This window comes from Hemicordylus capensis, chromosome 3 (assembly GCF_027244095.1).
Source record: "Hemicordylus capensis ecotype Gifberg chromosome 3, rHemCap1.1.pri, whole genome shotgun sequence".
Classification (NCBI taxonomy): Eukaryota; Metazoa; Chordata; class Lepidosauria; order Squamata; family Cordylidae; genus Hemicordylus; species Hemicordylus capensis.
In genome coordinates this window covers 76,915,038-76,937,604 of record NC_069659.1, presented here as the reverse complement: position 1 = coordinate 76,937,604, position 22,567 = coordinate 76,915,038, and the positions used below count along the sequence as shown (strand labels likewise).

Genomic DNA, 22,567 nt, shown 5'->3' with positions numbered 1-22,567 from the left:
TCTTCCATTGGAAGGGGAGCTTGTCAAAATTTGCCACCACCGAGTCAGCAGTGGAACTTACTTAGTTGAACTTTTCGAAGCACATGTGCTTCTCTTGTTACCTCAAAAAAAAATAAATATTTATAAACCACTTTTCAACAAAAGTTTCCAAAGTGGTTTACACAGAGAAAACAATAATAAAGTAATAAGATAAGATAGATCACTGTCTCCAAAGGGCTCAGAGTCTAAAAAGAAACATAAGGCAGCCACCAGCAGCAGCCACTGGAGGGATGCTGTGCTGGGGCTGGATAGGGCCAGTTGCTCTCCCCCTGCTAAATATAAGAGAATCACCACTTTGAAAGATGCCTCTTTGCTCAGTTAGCACATCAGTGCTTCATTTATGTCAGAATATCAACCAGTGTGTGTTTAATATTTGCTTTACAGTCCAGAAGTTCTTTATGCAGATGGTTGCCCCTAGGTACAAGTCTTGCTTAAACAAAGCCTTGTTGTTTAATTCTAAAATGTGGCAGCTCTTCACATCTAAAGATATTCCCCATAAGTTTGAATGGGGATGTGTGTGTGTCAGTAGGGCTATTTACATGTTACACTGTATGTGCATATATACACATACAGGTGTCTGTATGTGCATTCATGTTTTCATGTGAATGACTGTACATGGGTTCATTTCAGAAGTGAACCTGAGGACTGCACCCCTTAAAAGTGTAGAGTACGGGTTATGCGTACTGCTTTGTATGATGTGAAGAACTATGTGTGTACAGATTAGTCTATTTTTGGATTGTCTATTTTCATGTACACAGAAGGTTTGCGTGCAATGTTGTGAATAGCTCTAATGTACATCTAGGCCGATATCAGTCACTTCACACTGCTTCTTACAATATTATGCCACAAATGCAATACTATTTCAAACATTTTTAGTTTTCTTTTTTGAGTTGTGTTAGAAGACTGCAGGCTATGTAATCTATAATTTAAAGGTAAGACTGCAGCACTGAATGATCACCCAAGCTTGAAATTAAATTAGGCTGACCTGACATATGAAACTATCTTATACTCGCCAGCCAAGCCAATATTGTCCACACTGACTGCAAGCTCCAGGGCCTCACACATAAATTTACCCAAGAACCTTTAACTAGAGAAGCCAAGGGGAAAATGTGGGCTGCATACAAAACATGTTCTTTACTATGGAGACACAGTCCTCCCCATCTCTTTCAAAACTGGTCTTACCAAACACAAAACACACCCATACTGTTGCAAAGAGCACACAAGTCCCACTCAGTTAACAGGTTCCAAACAACACAACTTAAAACTACTATGATAGTGAAAACTAATAAAACCCAATGGTCTTCCCAGTACCTTTCACATGTAATAGTCATGAGAAACACAGATATCTAGTTCTGCACAATAACACAGGGAAAACAGCATGTGTGTGATTTTCTCCCACTCACCCTTTCTCCAATTTCTGTTTGATCCCCAATTGGTAATTGCTCCAGATCTGGCAATAATGCACAGGCCTCCAAAACTCTTTCGTAATAGAGCCTGTTAAATTCTGAGCCAAACACAATATTTTCTTGTAAAGTGGAATTCTGTATCCAGGCTTGTTGGGACACATAAGCCACTGAACCCTGAATGAAGAGAAAAAGAAACACACTGTAGAGAACAAAGTTCTCATGGTTCAAGACAGTATTTATAAATATTATTTTCCCTGGGAACACTGCAATACTTTTTCAGCTCAATCTAGTCCTACTGTTGGTGCAGCATCTGATTGCTGAGGGATTCACATGGGCATAACATACCCCAATCTTCCCCAGTCTCTTCTTGGATGCATGCACAGGTAATATGCCAGTCCATTATGGAGAACAGGAGACCTGTGTGCATTCCTTAACTGAGTAGGAGGTCTGGATTAGGATACGAGACACATGCACTAGACTCTCATTTCCCATAAGAAATGGGTGCACTGAGCGACTGTGGAAAACTGGGAGGCGGGGTTGGGTGGAAGGCAGGGAGAAGCAGCTAGCTACTGTGCAGAGGCTGGATTGAACCCATCTTAAGCGGGGGAGGGGGGGTTCTTGAAAGACTGGCACAATCCATAGCAAGAAGTAACTGATTTTTAAGAAGCAATATGAAAACACAGCAGCTTTTCAAAGACTTGAGTAAGTGGAGAAATTCACTCAGCATCATTAAAAACTTTTGTAAATAAAAATAAATGGAAATCAAAACAAATCCACTTTACTTTTCTCTGAGCAGTCCCTTCAATTTTTTCCATTTCCCCAAGAACTGCAGAAAGGAGAGATGATTTTCCAGCTCCAACCTGACCCACAACAGCAACCAATGAACCTTCTGGAATCTCTAGGCTCACTCTAGAAATAATTAAGCAAACAAATATTGGTTTTATCCACATTTAAAGCACATATCAAATAGGGCTCTTTAGTGTTTGTTATGAGGAGTAAACACTCCTTAAGAGCTGCATCCCTCTTCCTTAGCCCCTGAGTTGCAAGGCTGTGCTCCCTCTACCCGCAAGAAACAATTGCTTTAAAGCAGGAGTAGGCAACCTTGGCCATCCAGTTGTTAAACTAGAACTCCCAGCATCCCCAGCCACAATTTATGTGCCAAGGGTGCCTCTCACTGCTTTAAATATTATTCCTGTTCCACCCTAGTCTTGAGGGGTCTCTCAGTCATGACAAGAAGCCATCTTTGACTTCTCTCAAATGATTATTTATTGTTATGAATAATGGCTGAGATAATGGCAACTTAATGCCAGCCTTTTCCTTCTACCAGGGCTGTTATGCATGTAAAATCTAGCTCCAGCGGAGCTGCACAAAAGCACATGTGCACCCACAGTTGCACAATGGAGCTTCCATTGCTTTCAATGGAAGCTTCGTTACACAAGTGCAGGTGCCCATTTTTGAATCACTGCACAACTGGGTTCTTGTACGACTTCATATGGGTGAGATTTTATATAAGCAGCAGCCCTGGCAGAAGGGAAATGCCAGTGTCGGCCAATGCATATACCACTTTTCAACAAATTCTCAAAAAACAGCTGACACAGCAAATGACACTCCCAGCTATCAGCATTCTACCTCGCATACTCCCCTCTCTCATTTTGTCTAGATTTGCATCACATTTATGGCTATCTAAATCATGTGGCACAAAAGTTGCCTTTACCAGCTCTCATGTCAAACTTGGGACAAGTGGCCCTGACAGACTGTGATGCAACCTCAAATATTTATTTTTGGTACACCTACAGAATCAACAGTTTAATTACAGCCCTGAGCCAAATCTGTGGAACTGCAGTCAATGTTTTGCCATAGTATCCATACAGAACCTAGCAGTTCTCATTAATGCTTTTAAGTATAGTACATAGAAACATAACACAACACCGCAAAATGCCACTGTTAGGACGGTGGCGAGTGGAATTAGTGTAGATCCTGTTGTTCCTTAAGCAGGGTATGAGCTTAGCACCAGCTTTTTCTCCTTCTACTCCTGAAAGAGGGTTCAGGGGTGGGAAACCAGCTTTCATCTTGCTGATAATAAGTTGCAACCATGGTGGCTATGAATGGCTGCCCTCTCCCTGAAACAGATGATCAGCTGTCTGGGGGAATAAGATGCCTGCCCTTCCAGCCGCAAACATGCTGTGTACTACAGTAAAATGCAATGGCATCACCACCATCACCACTAGATGCTGCTTGGGGAATCTGCCTTCCTCCAATGCCAAAATGATTTGTTCTCTTTAGAGCCTCCTTCCCTTCTCATCCAGGATTTTAAAAAATCAGATACATGATCTCTGACCTTTCCAGTAGAGCAATGAAGCAGGCATCCAGGACACCGTTCAGACCCAAAAATTATATCCACACATTATACGGTAAATATAGTTTGTTTGTTTCTTACTTATTTAAAGTTGGGGCTCCAGTCTTCTCCCAGTGGAAAGAGGCATTAACAAATCTAACTGCATGATCTTGAGGTCCAGAAACAAAATAATTGAAGTTAATAGCAGTAGCCCATTTAGTTCAAGTCCCCAATTCTTAGTCACAGAATTAGAAACATACCATTTTAGAGAAGCTTACCTCCATTATAGTTTGTGTTGATATTTTGGGGATCAAGGTCTTCAGAAGACAGAAAATTGTCTAAACGACTCATAGACACTTTAGTCTGTAAAAAAAAGCCCACTTTCTTCACATACTTAGATTTTGAAAATGATTTCAGAAGTGAAGAGCAATTTACACAGTTCCTCCACCTCCCTGTATCAAGGCAGATAATGTCTATATTGACTACAATCAAGCATCTGAGATTGAAAACAGACTAATATCTGTGACATGGTCACTGATAAGAATGCCTCCAATGGTACCCCCAACTACATATTATTATTATTATTATTGTTGTTGTTGTTGTTGTTGTTGTTATTGTTATTGTTATTGTTATTATTATTAATGCATTTAGATCATTTATATAACACTTTTCAACCAAGTGGCTTACAGAGAAAAAATAGTAATGAGAAAATGGTTCCCCACTTCTTCAAAAAGGGCACACAATTTTTAAAAGACCCAAGGGAGACACCAACAATAGCCATAGGCAGGGATGCTATGCTGTACTTAATAGGGGACAGTTGCCCTTCATCATGTTAAATAGAAGAGAGCCACCAGTTTCAAAGCTTCTTTGTCAAGTTAGCAGAGGCAATTCATTCCCTGCATCAAGGAAGTGGTTTCATTTAGTCTAAAAGTATGTCGTGATTCAAGTCTACTGCCACGTAGTCTGCTTGCATTACAGTCATCCGACTCCTGATTCTGCAGTACACTACAGCTGCATTTCAGAGAACTGTACATAGAGCTGCTCCTATTGTTGCCTATAGAAGGTTAAGCACCATGAGCAAACAAACTCTTCCATAGCAGATGGAAAGTAGGGATGTGCAGAACCGGTCCGGCGGTCGGCAGGCCAAAAGTTCGGTCTGGGGGTTCGTGGATTTGTGATCAAACCGAACCCCACCCTCGGTTCTGTCCAGACTGGAACCAAACCACCGGTCCGGTCCGGCAGGTCTGCAAACTTTTTTTGCTGGGGGCCTCACAGAGGGCATTTGTGCATGAGCAGCGGCGGCCAAAATGGCGACCGCTCGCGTTTACGGAGGCCGGAAAGGGCAAAAAGGCTACATTGACCCGGCCGTGGCGGTGATGAGAGAGACCGGTGGGGCAAGAAGGAACCCTCGCGGACACCCCCACCCCGAAGCTACAACAAGCCCCCCGAAGGGGCTACAGGTATGTACTTTTAATTTACATTTTTTTAAAAAAAAAAAGTTTGCAGACCGGTCCGGGACTGGACAGGACCGGGGGCTCACTGGGGGCCGGACCGAACCAGGCCATATGGTTCCATGCACACCCCTAATGGAAAGCCCAGGTTGTTATCACTACTTTCATGCTGTATTAAACCCCTTATCTTGAAGCCACTCCAGGATAAACTTGATTCTAATTAATTACTCACACCTGGCAGCAGAGTAAAGTGGACTAAGAGAGAAGAGAAGCTTTCCAGGGTTTATTCAAAGTGTTCCCAAAAGAGAAGTATTTGGGGCAATCTACCTGTGATGGCCGCAGATCTGTTTGTTTAAATCTATGCTGCACCCAATCAAGTTTCAAATGGATGTGGGGAGTGGATGAGGGGAGCTGAACTCTACCTCTGCCGCTGTAGGCAATTGCCTTTATTGCCTATGCGGTAATCTGCCTATTCCCTCCACATGCCCCTGGCTTCCCAGTAACCAAACACTCCTTCAGTGTTGGAGCCTTGCTGAGAAGAAAACGTTCTTGCCTGGGGAAGCAAGGACTTCTGTTGTGTAGCTCTGACAATCAAATACTCCTCTCACTTGATAGGGTGTGGCATGGATTCAAACAAACAGATTTGCTGCCATCACAGCTAGATTGCCTCAATTTTGTAATCATACAGGGTTCTGAATGAACCCTGGAAAACTTCTCTTCTCTCTGCTGCCAAGTGTGAGTAATTAATTAGTATCAAGTTATCCTGGAATGGCTTCAAGTTATGGGGTTTAATACAGCATGGAGGTACAGTGGTAACTAGGTTTTTCCTTTTGTCAGGAAATGTACAGGACTGGTAAGAACACTCAGTTCTTTACACTGGATAACACAGAATTGTATATAGACAAAAAGGCTTGCTGCCAGCACCAGTTAAAAGGTCTAATCTTGTTTGGCTTTTCTTTATGAGCTATAACAAATATCATTACTATTGCTACAAGGAACATATTTTCATTAATATGAACTACAAAATATTTTGGGAGGGGGTGGAATGTACAAGCCCAATCACTTTGGAAAATCCATACCTATCATGTGGCCTAATCTGACCAAGTGATAGATACCAATGCATCTTAATCATTAGCTGTAAGAGAAAAAGCATGGACAACACTAAGTACCACACATTTTCCTTATTAATACTTATAGAATATATACTTACCTGGGCTATGGCAGAAATCACTGTCGGTAAATCGAACAAAGGCAGTCGTAAAATATTAAACAGAGAGATAGAGGTGAAAACTTTAGCTGCAGTTAGAATATTTTCTTCATCCAAAAGAAAATGGACTCCAAATGTTGCCAAAGACACCTTTAGAAGAAACAATTCACGGTTTTTTCTACTCCATTTCACAGATTTTAGCTGTATACTCAAGTAGAACTAAGTGAAAAGTTGCTTTGGTTTAATCCTAATAAAAAGACCTACTAGCATTAACACACAGCCCTCCCTCTACCACCCCACCTCCTGGTTTTTTCTTTTTTGTTGTTAACATTTTCTTGACAGACGGCCTCAAAATAAAATAGAGCTAGGATATCTCCTTTGGGTCCTAACTACCATTTCACTTAATTTAGTTTACTAGCAAGGTTTAAGATCTTGATGTTTAGGAAAAAAAATGCAACTTTACAAACAATGTGGATCTGCACATTTACTGGCAAAGGATGACACCAGAACTGCAGCAGATGCTAAAGCATAGATAGGACCAGGCTGCAAGGCTGAAATAGAACTTCTATGTTTAATACTAGATGTGAGGTTGCAAACTTATCAGTGCACTAGAATAAGATACATTACAACTAGCTTCTAAATACATGGGTGGCATCCAGATTTTTAACAGAGCAGTGCTCCATCAGTGGAAGTTTCTTCTGTTCACAGAAGAATTGTTGCAGTCAAGCAAGGCAGAAAGACTGCATGTGTGAATCTGTGTGCACCTTTCATGAATGGAAGCACAACTTCATTAAAGGTCTGGACTCTGGATGTCACCCACAATGTATCATCACAAAGTATTCCCTCCCACCCCCACCCCCCACCAAATAACTTATATCAACCACGTCTCCAAGTATGACACTTTCAGAACCTCAATTAACTTCCCTATTCAAAGCATGTCCCTCCTCATTGCAGCAATTTAAAACCAGATGAAAATAAAATCCTCTATTATTAGTAGGAAGTAAATTTTAAACAAATTGTTCAGTTGTGTGTGTTTAATAATTTGGGATGATTTTCTTTACAAATTGGTATGCAGTTTGTGCATCGGCACATGCTAAAACTGGACATGTACAATAATCTTTTCACAATGGCATAACTACTTTATAAACAGTTACCCAACATCCAAGGCAGCATACAATATACAATTACCAAATACATTCAAATATTATTTCTTTAAAAACATACCAGGAAAGGAATACAAGTCAGTGTAAGCATGGAAAATGTTGTCAGGTATCCAGAAGACTTCAAAACATCTATTTCTCTTTCCCGGATTTCTGCAATCTTTTTCTGATATGAAGGCTCCCAGGCATACAGTTTTAGAATCTAAGCAAAAAACCCATGAATTTGAACATATGTTCAGACTTATGCAAATTTTGTTCAATTTTTTAGAAGTAATATTTTATATAATATAAAAAGCTCACAGGCTGCAACAGGCCCACATGTGTACTTGGCAGAACTCTCACACCACCACCACATTGCTACTGCAAGGCAAGCCTACTCCAGCACAGCCAGACAACCAGAAGCATTTCCATACCTTACACAGAACAATCCAGTAGCCCATTCCTGTCTAAGCTTCTGGCACACGGGCTCAGCCAACTGTGGCTGGCAATGTGTCAAAGTTCATTCTATCAAACCTGCAGAAAGGCTTCTACAGGAGATTAGTAACTTGGTGGGAATAGAGCATGCGGACACGGCTGCAACTCTAAAGAAGCCATCTATGGAAATGCTGCATAGACTGCTAAGAAGGTTAGCATTTGTTTTATTTATAAGAGGACACAATCTTCTCAGATAAGTGCCTATTTTGAAAAAGATTCCTCTATAGAAAGGTTTCAAAGAAATTAGAGAAGAACCTCGTTAGTCGTGGGGGTTCCGTTCCTTGCCTACTACTGTGAGTAATGGAACCGCAAGATACAAGTCATTAGAGCTATGGGGAAAGGGAGGTTAGGTGCCAGGGTAGAGGGAATTTTTTTTTAAAGCCTGAAAATGGCCCTGAACTTACTGTGGCATGCACCATGGGTCCCCCATGTGCCCAGGAATGCCTCCCAAAGAAAAAAAATGCCTCTAAAAACAGGGGGTGAGGTATTTTTGCCAGAAATGAGCCACAAATTTATTTATTTATTTATTCATTCATTCATTCGATTTTTATACCGCCCTTCCGAAAAGGCTCAGGGCGGTTTACAATCAAAAACAGAAACCATTAAAACCAATAATAATTAAAACAGAAATATAAATATGAACACCAATGTAAAAAAAATCTTAAAAAACTATTAAACTATCATAACAACTAAAACCCTGAAAATCAGGTTAGCATTAAAACAATTAAAACTAATTAAAAACCCCAAAAGGTCAGGTCAAACAGATGGGTTTTTAGGGCTCTATTGAAGGTCAGTAAGGAATTAAGATTACAAATTTCTGCTGGGAGTGCCCGGCTCTGAGTCGCCAGCAAACGAACTGGTGGTAACTGGAGATGGACCTCCTCAGATGACCTTAATGTGCGGTGGGGATCATGACAAAGAAGGCGCTCTCTAAGATATCTCGGAACGAAGTTGTTCAGGGCTTTAAAGGTAATAACCAGCACTTTGTATTTTGCCCAGAAACATATTGGCAGCCAGTGTAGCTGTTTCAAGACAGGCATAATATGGTCTCTCCGGGTTGCCCCAGAGACCAATCTGGCTGCCGCATTCTGAACTAACTGAAGTTTCCGGACTACGTACAAAGGCAGCCCCACGTAGAGCACATTGCAGTAGTCAAGCCTGGAGGTTACCAGCTGATGCACCACTGTTTTGAGGTCATCCTCTCCGAGGAATGGGTGCAGCTGTCGAATCAGCCGAAGCTGATAGAAAGCACTCCTGGCCATGGCCTCCACCTGAGATACCAGGGTGACGCCTGGGTCCAGGAGTACTCCCAAGCTGCGCACCTGCTCCTTCTGGGGGAGTGTAACCCCATCCAGCACAGGAAGATCTAACTCACCCCCCAGATTCTGAGCTCCCACAATGAGCACCTCCGTCTTGCTTGGATTCAGCTTCAATTTGATCTCCCTAATCCAGCCCATACTGCCTGTAGGCAGGCATTTAGAGAATGAGTGCCATCTCCTGAAGATGAAAAGGAGAAGTAGATTTGGGTGTCATCAGCATACTGATAACACCTAGCACCAAACCTCCTGATGACCTCACCCAGCGGTTTCATGTAGATATTAAAAAACATTGGTGACAGAATGGAGCCCTGAGGAACTCCATATAACAGCTCCCGTTTTAAGGAGCAACTGTCACCACGCTTCACCATCTGGAAACTACCCTAGAGATAGGAACGGAACCACTGCAAGGCAGTGCCCCCTATCCCCAACTCCCCCAGGCGATCCAGAAGGATACCATGGTTGATGGTATCTAACGCAGCCAAGAGATCCAGAAGAACCAGCAGAGTCACACTCCCTCTGTCGATTCCCTGGTAAAGGTCATTTATCAGGCTGACCAAGGCTGTCTCAACCCCATAGCCAGCTTGAAATGGGTCTAGATATTCAGTTTCCTCCAAGACTGCCTGGAGCTGGTCGGCCACCACCCTCTCAATTACCTTGCCCAACCAAGGGAGATTGGAGATTGGCCTATAATTATCCATCGCTAAGGGGTCCAGGGAAGGCTTCTTTAACAGCGGTGTAACCATTGCCTCCTTCAGACAGGGGCGCACCCCACCCTCCCTCACTGATGCGTTTATGATGTTAACTAGGCCACCTCCAACAATCTCCCTGCTAGATAGAAGCAGCCAAGTCGGGCATGGATCCAGAGAACAGGTGGTAGGCCTCACAGCCCCAAGCAGCTTGTCCACATCCTCAGGAGTCACAGATTGAAACTGATCCAGTCTAATACTGCAAGAGGGATTGCTGGACACCTCCTCTGAATACAGGAGATCTTATTTGCAAAGAACCCATTAAAGGCATCACAGTAGAGCAACTCCAGGGACTGATTGGAAGTAGAAGGAGCAGAAACCAAACTCCTCACAACCCGGGATAGCTCCGCTGATCGTGAACCTGCAGCCGCAATGCGCGCAGACCAGAATCTTTTTTTCACTGTGAGCACTGCCACTGCATAAGCCTTCAAATGGGTCACATGCTGTATCCTGTCAGATTCGCACCGAGTTCTCCTCCACTTGCACTCTAGTCGCCTACCCAACCGCTTCAGCCCCCGCAGCTCCTCAGTATACCAAGGGGCCATTTTTGCAGCAGGTCGGAAGGGACGCTTAGGAGAAATCATGTCTACTGCCCTGTTGAGTTCCCTGTTCCAGGTTCCCACCAGGGAATCGACAGAATCACCGGCCGCACCAATGTCAAATTCCTCCGAGGCCTTTTGAAATCCCACTGGGTCCAGCAGCCTTTTCAGACAGACCATCCTAATAGGTCCACCACCCCTGCAGGGGTGGATTGCAACTGTTAGACCAACCTTAACCAGGTAGTGGTCCGTCCACGACAATGGGAAAAGCACTGGATCCCCCACCCACGCAACACTCCCCTGATTCGAACAAAAAACCAAATCGAGTGCATGGCTGGCAACATGAGTTGGTTCAGAAACTAATTAGGATAGTCCCATAGTTGTCATGGCCGCTATGAACTCCTGAGCCGCACCAGACAAGCCAGCCCCAAAGTGGATATTGAAGTCCCCCAGCACCAAAAGTCTAGGAGACTCCAACACCAACTCCACGACCAGCTCCGTCAGCTCAGTTAGGGAATCAGTTGGGCAGCGGGGTGGACGATACACCAACAGAATCCCCAATCAATCCCTAGTTCCCAGCCCCAAAAATATGTACTCAGTATAAGTCAGCTGTCTCACAGGGGCCCTGGTAAGAGAAAGGTATTCTTATGGACCACAGCCACTCCGCGCCCACCCCGCCCACTTCCCCTAGCCTGCTCCATGACAGAGTAACCTGGTGGGAGAAGCTGAGCCCACACTGGACCACTCGCCTCCCCCAACCAGGTCTCAGTTATACATGCCAGGTCAGCTCCCTCATCCATGATCAGATCGTGGACAATTTTGGTCTTATTCTGAACTGAACTGGCATTGCAGAGGAGCAAGGCCAGATTCTGTGGGTCGTTGGAGCTGCTCCCCAAGGCCGAAGAGTTGACAGAGCAGTTGGAAGTGGAAACAGTTACTAAACTACTGATTTCCCTTCCCCTGGTTCGGAAGGCAAAAGGGTCACTTTAAGGGACAGGGAAGGTGCTTCCTACCTGCCCATCCCTGCCCCACTGCATCTTCCCCACCAGGACTCTCCAAAACAGCATGGGTGTGGGACTGCAGCATTCCTGCTTGCATCCCCATTCAGCATCACCACACCCATGGTCGACATGTGTGCATGCCGTTTGCATTGGCCATGAATGTGCTGACGCTGAATGGGCCTGCAAGCAGGAATGCTGCAGCCCGCACCCACAGTTTAGGAAAGCACTGAAGGAGAGAAAGCAGTGGGGCAGGGATGGACAGGTAGGAAGCACCTTGCCTGTCCCTTAGTGACACTTGTCTACTGAATCAGATGGAGCTGTATCCCTTTTTGATGTTCTCAAAACATTCCTGTCTCTGTCCAGATTGACAGGTTTGTGGTCAGCTCGAAGCAGAGTTGGTGCCTTTTAGTCCCAAGAAATGTGTTAAGAGATAACCTGCAAAGAGTTTCAGCAATTAAGAGTGTGTGTGTGTGTGTGTGTGTATACGTATACAAACACAGGTACTGATATCTATGTGTTGCTTCCCAAGACTGTCTAAGTATGATTACTCTCAACATTTGCAAATTTCAAGCTGGGTCCCACGATTACCCTTGGCATAGCACAATGCATAAACAATTCTCGGAGCAGGGAGGGGCGAGTCTTTTCCCCTCTTGTCAGGCCTTGAATAAACAATTTCATTAGTTATTTTGGCTCAACAGAGCCAAAGTTCACACTCTAGTTTCTTGCAAAATGACAATCCCAGATACAGACGTAAGCTTAGCCCTTTGGGCTCTGTGCTGGTCCCAGTTCAACAATGGTGTTCACCACATATGCTCTCTGTCAAAACAAGAGCCTCTCCTTCTCGGTTTGCTTTTAGAAAGATGCTCAAGATGCACCTCTTTTCACAGGCTATTTACTGAAATCAATGTCAAACTGTTTGTTTTAAATTTTTATTCTGTGGAATTGTTTTAACTGTTGTTTTATATTGGATTTTACATTGTGTAAACTGCCTAGAGATGCACATATTAGGTGGTATATAAATATAATAAACACCACAAAAATCAGAACTGGTCTTTAGACAAGATGTCTATATAATCCCACTTTCTCAATAACATCTTTTGTGCCCAAACAAAATTAATTAGAGGAATTAATTACCTATTATCATCATTACCTTTAGTTATAAGTTTATTCGGTCATTGACCAGCAAACATTTACAATAAACCAGTATGTATTTTACAAATAATATAACAAAACCTGGCCATAACAGAAATAATATCAGTGTCCTCATTAATTAAAAGATAATTTAAATAAAATTCATCAGACCGGCCAGGCAAATTGTCTAACATCCTATACCATAAAAGCCTTAAGCGTGTGGCCGTGCTGCCCGTGTCTTTTTGGGCCATTCTGGGCATGCGCGGAGCGCATGCCCAGATCGGCCCAAAAAGACACGGCTGCCCAGAGACGGGCGGCCATGTTGGCTAAATGGACAAAAGTGCCCCAAATGTTTCCCGCCGCGTCGGCCGCCACCAACCGCCCTCCCAGGTGGCCGAATCCGCCTTCCCCGCTGCCCCCCCCCCCACGGCCGCGGAGGCCCAATATTGCCTCCGCGGCCGCCGCCAACCATCCACCCACCCTCCCAGGTGGCCGATCCCGCCTTCCCCGCTCCCCCCCCACATGAATAAAGGCCAAAATGGCCCAAAATATTGCCTCCACGGCCGTCGCCGCCAACCGCCCCCCGCCCACCCAGCTGCCCGAGACCTCCTTCCCTGCTGCCCCCCCAACTTGATAGAGGGCCTAAATGGCCAAAAAAATTGATGACGCCGCTGCCAACCCGCCCTCCCAGCTGCCCGATACCTCCTTCCCCGCTCCCCCCCACATGATTAAGGGCCTAAATGGCCCCCCAAAAGCCCCCGCCTTACCCGGTTAGCAGTCCTCTGCCCTGGCCCACGTCATTCAGGCGCTCTGAAACGATATTTTGAATAGGAGAGAGGAGCTCGCAAAAATAGCTCCTCTCTGTGTAAATCCTCAGCTCGAACTGCCGCTATGGCCCAAAACACCAGTTCGGAGAGAGGCTTTGTAGAGAGAGGAACTCTGCTTGAGAGCTCCTCTCTCCTATTCAGAATTTCGTTACAGAGCGCCCAACTGACGTGGGCCAGGGCAGAGGACTGCTAACCGGGTAAGGAGGAGGAATCGGGCAGCTGGGAGGTCGGGTGGACGGTCGGCGGCAGCGGCCGCGGCGGCAATCGTTTGGGCCATTTTGGCCTTTAATCATGTGGGGGGGAGCGGGGCAGGAGGAATCGGGGTGCTGGGCGGGTGGGCGGCCACAGGGGCAATTGTTTGGGCCAATATGGCCCTAAATCAGGTGGAGGGGGCCGCGGCGGGGGCGACTGGAGGTGAGAGCAGCACCCCCCCCACTAGAGCCCGTTATTAAAACGGGCTTACAAATACTAGTAGGAGATAAAAGTCTTAAACGGGGTTCCCTATAAAAATCACAATAAAGAATAACGTGCGAGGTAGATTCTATAACCCCTTTGCCACATGGGCAAAGACGTAAAAATAGCAGAACTCCCTTGAACCTGCCATCCAGTACTGCTGTAGGAAGAACATTTAAACGTGCTAAAGTGAGGGCTCGTCTAAATTTAGGGACAAGCACCACATCAAAATATTTAGCTGGTTTAAGATTAATAGCTTGACTCCCTAAGTATAAGCCCTGCTTGAGCCAAGCACCTTCTTGTTGAACTTCTATATCCAGGACACGTTGCTTAACTAACTTCCTGGCTTGCTCAATTCCTACAGTATGCAAATCCTCTATGGAGATGCCAAAAGAGGAAAATTTGCTCAACACAGCTCGTTTCCAGCTCGAATTAAAACCATCATTCATAGCCAAAGAGGCTAAACCCGCCTGTCCAAAACTCAATTTTAACCAAAATCGAAAAATACAGCACCAGTATAAGGATTCCACCCTAATAAGACCAACTTCTCTTCTGATGACAGCATTCGGAGCACAACATGGAACCTGCAAAATGGATCTAATAAACTTAGTCTGGATAGCCTCCAGTAAGGCAAAATTACTTGCAGGTCCCAGTTGGGCTCCATATAAGAGCAAAGGCAGTACTTTGGCTGTATAAAGTCTCACTGTCGCAGGTATAAAAGCAGCACCATGTGTAAAATGATAAGATTTGATCTGATTTACAACCACTTGAGCAGACTGTCTGATGGAGTTAAAATGGGCATTTCTAGAGCCAACAGAGTGAAACGTAATTCCTAGATATTTAAAGGAATTAACCTGCTCAATCTTGTTTCCTTGTATGGACCAATTATAACGCCTAGCTCGCTTGGCGAACACTAAGACTTTAGTCTTACTATAATTTATTTCAATAGACTCTTGGTTACAAAATGATGAGAAGAGTCTTAGGGCGCGCTTAAGGCCTACAGGTGTCTGCGACATAATAGCCATGTCATCCGCATATAATAATATGGAGACGTGCCTATCGGCTAACTTTGGTGGATGAATAGAGAGGGTGGACAAACAAGAAACCACAGAATTAACATAGATGTTGAACAGAATAGGAGCAAGTATAAAGCCCTGACGTACTCCTCTAAAAGTTGGAATTTCCGATGTTAACTGTCCAGTTGGGCCATAACGAACTTTCAAACAAGTATGCTTATGCAGACTAACAATAAGTTTGAGTAATCTTTTATCTATTCCAAGGGCTTCCAGTTTAGACCACAGTCTCTCTCTAGAAACTGAATCAAATGCAGCTTTAAGATCAATGAATGCTACATAAAGTGCTGAACCTGGGAACCTAGAATACTTCTCTGCCAGAAATTGAAGGATAAAAGCATGTTCCGTGGTGGAACGACCCTCCCGAAAGCCTGCCTGCGTGATAGCTAAAATGTTATTTGTCTCAATCCAGTCTAGAAGTTTTATCAAAAGATGCCTTGCGTAAATTTTACTAATAACATTAAGTAAGCTAATGGGACGATAGTTGGCTGGGTCCTCACCCTACCTTTTTTATAAAGAGGAATTATTATAGCAAGGCCCCAATCACTGGGTATGTTAGCAGTTGTATCTATATAAGTAAATAGCAAGGCTAAAACGGGGACCCACCAATCAAGATTGACTCTGATAGCCTCAATAGAAATGTTATCACTACCAGGGGCTTTACCATTACTAAATTTCTGAATAAGTTTTTCAATCTCTGAACAGGAGACTGGGTTCCACCTAAGAGTATCTCCATTTAGTTGTTCAGCATTATAAACCATATTATCAGCCTTACTATAAAGCTGTAGGAAATGTTGTTCCCAAACCTGAGCTGGAATCACAGAAGCTGGAAGTGTAGGTGTTTTCGTCAGGGCAGGTGAAACAAGCCTCCAGAACTTAGACTGATTGTTAGACTTAGCAGCCTCAATTAAATTAAGCTGGTTTTTGTTAACGGCTTGTGCCTTCTTCTCTCTAAGCAACCTCTTATAGGCTGATTTCATCGAGAGCGCCCTTTGCCTATTTCCCAAAGAGGGTGCTGTTGTATAAGTTAAGAAAGCCTTAAGTGTGTTATTTTTGGCAATGCAACAATCCCGATCAAACCAGGAATGAGAAAAGGACTTGGTGTGATTTGAATTTTTACTTGGATATACTGAGGTGACAAAAACTGGGCACAACAGTGCTAAGACTGAAGAAAAATGATCTAACATTGAACACCTCTGGGAGCCAGTAGATCCTGTTATAATTGCTTCCCGTAAACTACACACCTCTGCTGACCCAAGCACATTAGCAACTCACGTGGCAAGTTCCTCAGACCACCTCAATCTTCAGTAACTAATGTTCCTAAAATCTCCTACCACCGGTCCAGCTGCACCTCTTGAGCCAACTCCCAACCAAAACTTCAAAAGCATAGGGTGATGATCGCTTTCAAGTCTGGGGATAATCTGGAAATTCAAAACCCTGGACAACATACTGGATGAAACAGCAACATAATCAATTAAAGATGGTTTGGCCCCCACCCAATGCGTATATTCCGCCGGAAAATCTGAAGGAACTGAGCCATTAAGCAACCATAAATCCTCCTTCATGGCCAGTAGCAAGAGATTGAATCCCCGAAAATCACACCTAGTGTCTTTTGATTCTCTAACCAAAAGTGAAAGAGGAGTTGGGGGAAGAAGTGGAAAATGAGGATATTTCCCAAATATAGTGGTGTCATCTGGACCCACTCGCACATTAAAATCCCCCACCAAAATCAGATGAATATCACTAAAAGTGGTTCGAATATTTGCAATAAATTTCTCCAACTTGGTCCATGAGTTCTCCTTATAAGAATGAGAGCTAGCTGGAGGAACATAAACATTTATCAAAATAAATTTAAAATTGCCCACATTAAAAAACACAGCCAAGGCCTCTGATTCTAGAGATTCAATTATGTTAGCTTTATAACAGAGCGTAGAGGACACCAAAACTGCAATACCCCCAACTAATCTAACACCCCCTGGCCCAAGAGTAGCATTCAAAATAAAGGAAGAGTAACCAGGTAAGTAGATATCACCCTTCATTCGAGTCTCCTGGAAAGCCAACAAACCAAAACCCGAGATAAAGGCTAAAAAGTCTGGATCTCGGAGTTTGGGATTAAGTGTCCCAACATTCCAGACTAATAAAGAGAGGGAAAATGATGACTGCATCAGTCAATTTAATCCAGCAGGAGAAGATGGTCTAGACGCAGAAGAATGGCAGTGGGCATGGACAACTTCAGGATGAAAGTCACTAGATAGTCCAGCCCCCTTGACCTCCAAAATTTGACCACTGTCCTGCAATGCCATCTTACGCAACTCCACCACTTCACTGCTAATGCCAAGCCTCTCACAAGGTTGTAATTTCGAGCTCAGGTTAGATGTAAAAACTGGAGTTATGTCCTGAAGCAAAAAGGAAGAATTCAGAAGACCCACAGATGGTTGTCCAGAGGCTTTGTCCACACTCAGGTCAACAAGATCGTTTGCAGTATCCACATGGAAAACCGAAGTAGAATGCAGCTCCTCAATAGACTTTGAGAACATTTCAGTAGGATCAGGAGAAAGCTTAGGCTCAGGGGAGTTAGAATTAAGAACTAAAGCAGGATGCAAAAAAGCTAAGTCACTAGCCAATTTACATTTTAAAGCAGCCTCAGTAGAAGCATTCAACCTTTGATCATGGGAATTATGTAAAATAAACCCTTTCTTGAAAGACTCAGTAGAATTTTCAGGGCAAGAGGGTGGAGCCAAAAACTGTGGCTTAACTGCTCTAAAGACCAGTGGAGTGATCAAGGAATTGATAAAACATCGCTGTAAACTTATACCATACGTGGATAACACTGCCCTAGAGCGCAGAAGCAAATTAGGAATTCTGCTGTTCTGAAAGGTGAGTTTAAGACGCTGAGTATAATTAACAGCAGGTAGAAATTCAAATCTAACAAGGTCTCGCCTCTGAACAAAGCAACAAAGTAAGGAATTCAAGGAGGCAATAATGGCCACCTTGTTAGACCACCTGTGCCAATTTTCAGGAAGATGAGAAATAGTCAAGAAAATTCAATTTGGTTGTAAAGTACATTTAAACAAGTTATCAGACACAGGGGGATAAAAAAACTTAGGCACAGCCTGTTTTAACTTAGATCTCTCATCTGCAAACAACTCCTTAGTAGGCTTAGTAGGCTTGATGCTTGTTGCCTTTATAGTGGAATCATTAGACATTGCCAAATTATCCAGAAGTTTATCTTGAAGAGTGGAAAACAAGTGAACAATATCCACAAACTTGGACTCCAACTGGTTTAATCTTCGTAGAATAAGACGCAAGGAGTCTGCCGTTAGTTTACAGTAGCGAGATAAAATAGTTCTTTGATCCTTCACATGTGGTGACTGGCTCACAGAGTCAGCTTCAGCCAAGATGGAGTCACTAGCTTTATCTTTAGTTTTATTGCCTTCAGAAAGCTCAATCAAATCGATAGAGTCATTGCAGCAATTAACATCAGTAGAAATGTCTAGGGTTCCAAGCACTGCAAACCTGTTTTGTAGAGGCAGAGTAGAACACAGACTTGCATCTGCAGCCAAATATTTATCAATCCTTGTTTGTTTCGGCTTCTTTCCACAGTCCTCTGTTTCAGCTGGAGAAAGAGACGAGGCTCTAGGGCGTTTTTTCTTACCCATCTTGCGCCAAACAAATCCAAACTAAGCAAATATACTCCCTAGTTAATCATACAAACGTAGAACCAAAAATAATTCTAAAAACAAAAAGAGAATAACTATACCAAAGGGAGTTATTAGGATTAGAGCAGGGAGCCAAAAGAATGTGCTGCCGCTCAGGCAGAGCTCCACCCCAGACGTTTCTTCTGTTCACAGAAGAATTGTTGCAGTCAAGCAAGGCAGAAAGACTGCATGTGTGAATCTGTGTGCACCTTTCACGAATGGAAGCACAACTTCATTAAAGGTCTGGACTCTGGATGTCACCCACAATGTATCATCACAAAGTATTCCCTCCCACCCCCACCCCCCACCAAATAACTTATATCAACCACGTCTCCAAGTATGACACCTTCAGAACCTCAATTAACTTCCCTATTCAAAGCATGTCCCTCCTCATTGCAGCAATTTAAAACCAGATGAAAATAAAATCCTCTATTATTAGTAGGAAGTAAATTTTAAACAAATTGTTCAGTTGTGTGTGTTTAATAATTTGGGATGATTTTCTTTACAAATTGGTATGCAGTTTGTGCATCGGCACATGCTAGAACTGGTCTTTAGACAAGATGTCTATATAATCCCACTTTCTCAATAACATCTTTTGTGCCCAAACAAAATTAATTAGAGGAATTAATTACCTATTATCATCATTACCTTTATTCCTTGAAAGATTTCATTTAGGAATTTAATGCGCTGATCAGCATACTTCATTTGACTTTTCTGATAAAGAGAGTAAAGATTACACCTTTAAGCAGTATAATCCAAAATGTTCAATTTCTTGCAACTAATAAATCCTATAAGTGCACAGCTAATACTGTTTTAAGAAGAACTGGAATATGTCATTTATAGCTTTAGGTGGTTGCACTTTTTTTTTTTAAGGCATAAAAGCAGAAGTTCAGGTGGATAGCATTTAATAAGTCTCTATCAGTTCAGGACATCTGAATTAAAATGATCTAATTCCTATAATGCAGCAACTTATTAGTATTACTACAGCTGAAATTCTTTACCTTGAGTTTCTTCACCTTTGCAGCAACAATAGCATTTACAGGTACAACCAAAAGCAGCATGGCAACACCTGCAAGTACTGAGGGGCCCAGTTCTTTCCAAAGGAAGACCACGGCTAGCAGGATCTGAAAAGGGGCTGACCATAAGAGGTTCAAGTTGACAGTCATTTCCATGAGTTGCTGGACATCAGCTGACATCAAGTTAACTATTTCACCAGTTGTGTATTTTTGTCGTGAAGCACTAGATAGCGTTAAGCCCTGAATCAAAGGAGAGTGGATCATACAATTAAAATTTTTAAATGTATTTTGTAACAGTTCTGTTTATTTGCAAGGTGTAAGATAGTCATATTTCATTTAAATTATCTGGGAAACTTTATAAGAAGTTTTTAATATTAAAGTGAACTACAATCAACCCAGTTTAGCTACTTTTTTCATAGAGCTTTACAATGAAGCTCTATGCCATGGAAGCTCTGCATACACCAAGGAAAAAGACTAAAGCCTTTAAATTGTTGTAGCTTTTCATGTTGATACATTTCTATATCAAATTTCATGTTTCTACTCATTTGTGGAACAATTCAAAAAGCATGTTTATTTTATAGTCATTTGTACAAAACAGACAAAAGTCACCTTCCAATTGAGTATGTGTCTCCCCCTTCTCTCCTGCTCCAAAAGCTGAGAATGTCAAATCAAGCAAACTTTTAAAAATAGCAAGGAGAGGGTAAACGCAGCTCAGTCTTGAAACTGAATTCCACGGATATTTTCTGCCTGCATAGAGACCTATATGACTTATATATCTACAAGGAGGTATTTGGAAGTTAGCTACTGATTTCAGTGGAACCCAGTTATGTCATTCATTTTAAAAAGTTTTTTTTCCCCTAACACAAAGTACCTTATAGTCAAAGAAAAAATAATATAACCATTAAGGACAGATGACAGCCTTGTCACAGACATAAAAGAACAGCACTTTTCTTATGAGGCAAGGCTACAACACCTGGGGCTATTTAGTTTAGAAAAAAGATGACTATCGGGAGACATGATAGAGGTCTATAAAATCATGCATGGTGTGGAGAAAGTGGATCGAGAGACATTCTTCTCCCTCTCACATAACACTAGAACCAGGGGTCATCCCATGAAATTGATTGCCGGGAAATCTAGGACCAACAAATGGAGGTACTTTTTCACACAATACATCATCACCTTGTGGAATTCTGTCACAGGACGTGGTGACAGCCAACAACCTGGATGGCTTTAAGAGGGGTTTGGATAACTTCATGGAGGAGAGGTCTATCAACGGCTACTAGTCGGAGGGCTATAGGCCACCTCCAGCCTCAAAGGCAGGATGCCTCTGAGTACCAGTTGCAGGGGAGTAACAGCAGGAGAGAGGGCATGCCCTCCACTCAGTGGCATCTGGTGGGCCACTTTGTGAAACAGGATGCTGGACTAGATGGGCCTTGGGCCTGATACAGCAGGGCTGTTAGAACATAAGAACAGCCCTGCTAGATCAGGCCCAAGGCCCATCTAGTCCAGCATCCTGTTTCGCACAGTGGCCCACCAGTTGCCACTGGAAGCCACAGACAGGAGTTGAGGGCGTGCCCTCTCACCTGCCATTGCTCCCCTGCAACTGGTTTACTCCCCTGCAACTGTTCTTATGTTAACCCCTCTCTCCACAGCAGAATGTCAAGCACAGTTGAACCATCTACCTCTGGAGGCAGAGCAGAGAACTAAGAACATGACCCAATCCCAAATGCCTTGTGGAATAGCCAAGTCTTGACTTAGTGCTGGTGGGGTCAAGTGTACCCCCAATAATAGAGACTTTCAGAGTATAAGGGCAATTAGCTGCTCGTGTTGGATGCCCTTCCATGCAGTAGCACTTATATTTACATGACTACCATTTAGGTTTATAATTCCACTGGAATTTTAGAAAAACTACTTACAAATAATCTCAGTTGTGGTTTGAGACTGTGCTTTGTAGTAATTTGGCCAAATATGCAAACAGTTTCTCATTCAAAAATATCTGATTTTGACAAGCTGTAGAAAGAATATATAATACACACACAGACACAATAAGTCACCTTTTTGTACACTAGGCCAACAACTGCAGTCTTAATTTTTACAGCAGTGAGCATGTTAAGACGTTGGTAAAGCTGGTGGACAAGGGTTTGCATAACAACCACAAGAAGAAGTGCCACTGCATACCCATAACCAGTCCAGTATGACTCAGAATGATGCTCGCATGTAATAATCATTTTTCTACAAAGAAAGAAAGAAAAATTAAAAATATGCCATTATGAAACCTACTGAGCAACATCCAGGCTAGTAAGTCATGACTAAACACCAGAGTTCTAGTCATGATTAACGTAGTCTGGATGTTTCCTAGGAAATACACTCAAACTTTGTTGAACTTTACTTGAATGTACCATAAACATTAGCTTATCTTCACTCTGCTTACATGCATAGGGGAAGCAGTTATGTTAATTTTATTAAATTTGGTATACTTAGCACAGGCCTCAACAAATTTTATTTGGCTCTAGCAGTGACAAATTTGGAAGCCAGATTACCATCTGCTCCCTCATATTGTTTGTTTACTCCTCCTCCTGATTTCATCAGGAGGCAACACACTTAAATTTGCAGGTGCTATGGGAATCATTGAGCCCTGACTTAACATTTAAACAATGTAGTCGACATTTCTTGGGTTACACTTTACTTTTTT

General features: G+C 43.0%; 1 protein-coding gene across 5 annotated transcripts in view; it reads right to left on the bottom strand.

The window, feature by feature from the left end:
- LOC128351690 (ATP-binding cassette sub-family C member 2-like) overlaps positions 1-22,567 on the bottom strand; it is a 77,135-nt gene that overhangs the window by 36,809 nt on the left and 17,759 nt on the right. For 4 of the 5 annotated variants that reach the window (XR_008319979.1, XM_053311432.1, XM_053311434.1 and 1 more), the window contains 9 exons: positions 21,930-22,107; positions 19,861-20,115; positions 19,508-19,573; positions 7,663-7,800; positions 6,442-6,588; positions 4,059-4,143; positions 3,883-3,949; positions 2,228-2,354; positions 1,443-1,619 (listed from right to left, as the gene is read on the bottom strand). Coding sequence is in view for 4 of the 5 variants with exons in the window: in XM_053311432.1 (XP_053167407.1) it covers positions 1,443-1,619; positions 2,228-2,354; positions 3,883-3,949; positions 4,059-4,143; positions 6,442-6,588; positions 7,663-7,800; positions 19,508-19,573; positions 19,861-20,115; positions 21,930-22,107 (1,240 nt within the window). In the remaining variant the exon portion in view is untranslated. The remainder of the gene's footprint in view (positions 1-1,442; positions 1,620-2,227; positions 2,355-3,882; positions 3,950-4,058; positions 4,144-6,441; positions 6,589-7,662; positions 7,801-19,507; positions 19,574-19,860; positions 20,116-21,929; positions 22,108-22,567) is intronic. The other variant, XM_053311433.1, reaches the window with a different exon arrangement.